The sequence below is a fragment of the Drosophila ananassae genome, chromosome XR (genome assembly GCF_017639315.1).
Source record: "Drosophila ananassae strain 14024-0371.13 chromosome XR, ASM1763931v2, whole genome shotgun sequence".
Classification (NCBI taxonomy): domain Eukaryota; kingdom Metazoa; phylum Arthropoda; class Insecta; order Diptera; family Drosophilidae; genus Drosophila; species Drosophila ananassae.
In genome coordinates, this window is record NC_057932.1 from 5,882,581 (window position 1) to 5,888,623 (window position 6,043).

The 6,043-nt window shown below is 45.3% G+C and overlaps 1 protein-coding gene across 1 annotated transcript; it reads left to right on the top strand.

Moving 5' to 3' along the window:
• Positions 1-656: 656 nt before the first annotated feature.
• On the top strand, positions 657-5,221 carry LOC123257657. The gene is made up of 3 exons (XM_044717478.1): positions 657-932; positions 1,391-3,686; positions 3,801-5,221. Exons 1-3 carry the CDS (start codon positions 657-659, stop codon positions 5,219-5,221), a joined length of 3,993 nt encoding a protein of 1,330 aa, XP_044573413.1.
• Positions 5,222-6,043: the final 822 nt, after the last annotated feature.

Consider the following 6,043-nt stretch of genomic DNA (forward strand, 5'->3'; position numbering starts at 1 on the left):
ATTACCAGTTTTGACAAATCTGTACTACTATCCAAGCCAAGTACAGAAACCCACAATCCCACCAAGAACTGAAACACCATTAACCCGAACCACCCCACAAAATTCATACAAACCAATTATGTATATTCATACAAACGGCATGGAAATGGTTGGCAGGAATACCAGACCACCATGATCATGAAATATTAAAAAGTAAAATAAACGGTAAATTAGAAAATAATAATCAAACTTATAATATTATAAACAAACTTTTAAGCGAGAAAATTATCCAAATAAATAACGTAAAAATATAAATAACTTATAATAACGTCTAAAAATAGGTTAATATTCAAACGAAATAATTAACGAAGAGGAAAATATTTGTTTAGGAACTATCGATACATAGTTTATAAGTTATCCTATATTGTCATCTTTATATTTTCTATACCTACTAGCTTTAGAATCCACAATATGTATGCACACACACACCTATCGTTAAGTTCCACAAATGTAAATTTTCTTAGTACCAATTAGACAGCGAAACTGACAAGAACATATAACTCTACAGTCCACTACTCATTCGTCTCATCGGTTGGGGATCATTGTTTGGTCCTTCGCATCCGGATCTGTTTTGTAGTTTTCTGTGCATTGGTTCTCATTTGTAATTGTTTCTCGGCATGGAGCAATTAAAAGCATTGACAAAAGGACGCGCCAGACTCAAGGCCAATATCACACGGAGCTTGGCTTGTGCTGAGGACGCGCAACATTCGAATGCCACACGGGCAGAGGTGTCTTCGCGGCTGGAGCATCTCAACACAACATGGAAAGAATTCAATAGATTTGGTGATGAAATAGCAATGCTCGACGAAGTAGATGGCTATGTGGATCCAGAGAATGACAACATATTCTACGAGGAAAAATATCTAAGGGCACATGCATTACTTTCGGCGATGGTAGGTACAAGACCTAGTCCATCAATTGGGAATAGTGAAAACGGCAGCGGCGTGCTGCAAAACAACGACGCAATAATAAGTTTGCTACAACAACAACAACAACTCTTCGAGCAGTTGGCGGCAAATCGAGCCACTGATAACATGTCGAGACCTGAAGGAGGAGACGCCTACGCGGCGAATTCAGGTAGTGCTCAAATGGTAGGGGCATCAGCTCAAAGCGAATTGCCTAAAATTCAAATTAAACGGTTCGCTGGCAATTATTCAAGTGTCCAGCTTTCAAAGACATATATGAGAGCACAATTCACAACAAGGCGAATTTGACAAATACGCACAAATTTCATCATTTGAAATCTCTTCTGATCGACGAAGCTGCGAATCTGGTACGACATTTGGCTATTACGGATTCAGCTTACAACACTGCGTGGGAGCGACTTAATGAAAGATATAATCGTCCACAGCATATCGTGAATTCACTATTGGAGCAGTTTATGAAGCTGCCAACAACAACCAGGTGGGATACAGCAACATTACGGAAGGTGTCAGACGGCGCAAATGAAATAGTGCGTGGTCTGGATGCCATAGAGGAAACAGGACGAGACTGTTGGATCATCTACTTGACGCTGGAGAAGCTGGATGCAGATACTCGACGCAGGTGGATCGAGCGCAGTGTGGAGACAGACTCACCCACACTGAAGGAATTCTTCAAATTTTTGGATGCACGTTGCGAGGAACTAGAGCTCAGCAAGCGTGAAACAATCGGAGGCAAGACTACAGCCTCAATCGGTGACAAGTCAAGGAATGTCACACATTCGCTGGTTGTACTTGAAGGAAACAAGTGCAGCAAATGTCATTCTACAGAGCATCGTCTGTATGGATGCCAACAATTCTTGGATATGTCAGCAGGACAGAGGGTTTCGTTTGCCAAGGAAAACGCTCTATGTTACAATTGTCTAAAACCTGGTCATGGGGTCAGAAAATGCAAATCGACGTTCAAGTGCAGACAATGTAAAGGTCAGCATCACTCACTGTTGCACCTGCAACGCACGCAACAGGCTATTGGAACAATCGCACAAACTGGTGAGGATCAGGAGGATCCTAGCGCACACTCAACGGTGACTACGAGTCACATCGCACAAGCAGAAGGTTCTGCAGCAATGGTATGTGCACAAGGCACTGCAAATTCACAACAATCAACTGGATGGAACAGGAGCACCTTGCCGACGGCCATGGTCAACGTTCGCAACGCAAAGGGAGATTTGGTTGCATGCCGACTCCTATTGGACACGGGTTCAGAACTGTCGTACATATCTGAACGCTGTATACAAACACTTGGTTTGGCTCGTAAGCCATCACGCATACTGGTTACGGGAATTTCATCAACCAAAGCCGACACTACAAGGGGATGCAGCACTATAAGCATCCAATCCCGTATTTCACAAGATCAGCTGGTAGTCCAGGCTCACGTGCTTGGAAAGATTACGTCATCATTGGAAAGGCAGACCATCGACGCGTCTGTACTTCGAGTTTTCAACGATCTGCAATTGGCAGATTCGCAATTTAGCACGAATGCTCCAATTGACATTCTTTTGGGCAGCGAACACGTTTGGAGTGTTATAACTGGGAGAAAGATCTACGACAACAAAGGAAAGCTCATTGCTATATCATCAATTTTCGGATGGGTAATTACATCACTGCTTTCATCACGCGCATGCAGCGCTACGGCACTCACAACGACAATCGACATCGATGCTTATCTCAGAAGGTTCTGGGAGCTGGAGAGCATACAACGCAAGGCAGAAGTTCAACCTGAAGACGAGGAGGTGGAAAAACACTTTCTTGCAACACACACTCGAGACGAACAAGGCAAGTACATCGTGGAACTTAAGTTTAAAGTATCCGAAACACAATTCGCAGATACACTTCAAGGAGCGCTGCAGAGGTTCAAATCAGTTGAACGACGTTTAGCACAGAATCAACAATTACGTAACGACTACGTAAAGTTCATGAGGGAATACCAGGAGCTAGGACATATGCGAGAAATCTCACCGAGCGAAATTCCCAAGGGTAGGAATTTCTACCTGCCACATCATCCCGTATTGGGTCGGAAACTTCGAGTGGTTTTCGACGGATCATATCAAGACGCCAAAGGCATGGCTTTAAACGACACGCTCTCGATCGGACCGAGTATTCAGCGAGACCTATTTGCTGTGTGCTTGCGATTCCGTATGTACAAATACGTCTTTTCAGCGGACATAGTCAAGATGTTCCGTCAAATATGGGTGAGCGAAAAACATAGAGACTATCAAAGAATCGTATGGAGAGAGGATCCCTCAGATCCTATCAAGCACTTCCAACTATGCACGGTGACGTATGGAACATCATGCGCACCATTTCTAGCAGTCAGAGTGCTAGAGCAACTAGCTGCTGACCATAAGCACGAGTTTCCGAACGCAGCAAAAATCGTGTTGGAGGACTTATATGTCGACGACGTTCTCACTGGAGCAAATAGTGAGGATGAGCTGCTACGCAACAGGGACGAACTGGTCCAACTGATGTCCTGTGCTAACCTAGAGCTCGGGAAATGGGTATCGAATACCAAACGCATCAAATCGGAGGATAACACGGATTCCTCACAATCACCAGTCAAAGTGCTAGGGCTGCATTGGCACCCTGGAGAGGACACATTGTCGTACAATGTAAACCTATCGAAAGACCCTCGCTGCACCAAGAGGCAAGTGTTGTCGGATGTCTCACGTATATTCGACCCTCTCGGTCTATTAGCACCAATCGTAGTTCAATTCAAAATACTATTTCAAAAACTCTGGCTGTTGAATTTGAATTGGGACGACGAACTACCGAGCAAACTAGCAAACAACTGGCTCAAATGGCGAGCTGATCTGGACAACCTTCACAAGCTCCAGATACCGCGCTTAGTTAAAAGCGACAAACAGAGAATCGAATTGCACGGGTTTTCAGATGCATCCACCAAGGCGTACTCAGCGGTGGTATACAGCCGAGTGGTTAACGACGATGGAACCATTTCGGTCGCCATACTTGCTGCAAAAACCAGAGTGGCACCTTTGAAGCAGCAGTCTTTGCCGCGCCTGGAACTATGTGGCGCACTTCTATTGAGTCAACTTCTGCAATCCATAAAAGCTGGACTAATGAACAATGACGTAACGATCTACGCATGGAGTGATTCGACGATAGTCCTGTCATGGTTATCGTATTTACCAGCCCAACTCAAGACGTTTGTTGGGAACCGCACTTCAGAAATCCTCGAAACCATCCCGAAGCATGCATGGCGGCATGTAGACTCAAAATCGAACCCAGCGGATTGCGCATCCCGTGGCTTGGGAGTATCCGAGCTCATTGACTTCCAATTATGGTGGAAGGGTCCTTCATGGCTGAGGGACAAGGAACAATTCTTGGAAAGGTTGAACAATACTCATAACTGTACTTCTCTTTCAGACAAACGCATACAAGACGAAGTCAAAACTACCTGCCTAGCTGCGCAGACGAATGTCACGACGGACAACCCATGGGATAAGCTTCTCAATCGCAACTCATCTTGGCTGAAGCTTATACACACACTTGCTTACGTTTTGCGCTTCATTCATCGCATGAAGCACCCATCTTCGAAACAAACATCGAACTCTCTAACGTTCGATGAGATCAAGGCAGCAAGGATTCGGTGGCTGCAACACGCTCAAGCTGGTTTTCAACAGGAGTTCCAGTTGCTACGCGCAAACAAGGCTCTAGGGAACCAATCTCAATTGGTCAAGCTCTCACCAATCATCGACAAGGACAACCTACTAAGAGTGGGTGGACGAATCCAACATTCACAGTTGTCAGCAGAGGCGAAGCATCCTATTTTGCTTCCAAAGAATCATCGGATCACATATTTGATCATTGAACATGAGCATCGTTTTAATTTGCATCCTGGAGTCTCATCTCTCTTCGTCATTGTTCGACAAAGGTATTGGATTTTCGGCGCACGAAATTTAATACGCAAAATCACACACAACTGCCTGGTGTGCTTTCGGCAAAGGTACAACACAATGCATCAACGTATGGCAGATTTACCGAGCGTACGTATCACGCAAGCACTTCCGTTCGTAAACACCGGATGTGACTACGCAGGACCCATTCTTCTAAAGGAAGCAAAGGTGCGTAAACCACGCATCAGCAAGGGCTACATATGCCTTTTCGTTTGTATGGTCACTTCGGCGATCCATCTTGAACTCGCCACGGACCTATCCACGGAAACATTTCTGGCGGCGTTGTGACGATTTTTCTCGATACGAGGCAAATGCAACCGCATGTACAGCGACAATGGTACAAATTTCATCGGAGCGAAGCGATCCCTCGATGAAATGCAGCAACTCTTAAGTTCATCTCAACACAAGGATCAAATCGTGAACACCCTTGCAGACGAAGGGATTCAATGGACATTCATCCCACCACGTGCTCCGCATTGGGGAGGAAAATGGGAATCTGCAGTTCGATGCGTAAAACTGCATCTTCGACGAGTCATTGGAAACACCACCCTGACATACGAACAAATGCGCACCTTGCTTGCGCAAATTAGTGCTGTCGTCAACTCACGACCCCTATGCTACACATCAGATACAGATGACAGCTATCTATCACCAGCCCATTTTCTTATCGGAAGACCATTCACAACAATACCGGAGGCGGATCTTGGCCACATTCCTGTGGGCCGACTGGGATACTGGCAGAGTATCCAATCTATGTACCAGGGCTTCTGGAAGCAATGGCACCAGGAGTATTTGACAAGTCTACAGCAGCGTCCTAAGTGGACCACAACAACCCCTAACATTTCGATCGGTAGCGTTGTGCTCGTCAAGGAGTCCAACACACCACCAGCATCATGGCAACTAGCGAAGGTGATCGACACGTTCCAAGGAAAGGACAATATGGTTCGCGCAGTCAAGATCAAGACGGCAGCAGGAGAATTGACCCGGCCAATAACGAAAATTGCGAAACTACCCAGTTCAGAAACCGTGTTTCAGGGTGGCCCGGGATGTTTAGGAACTATCGATACATAGTTTATAAGTTATCCTATATTGTCATCTTTATATTTTCTA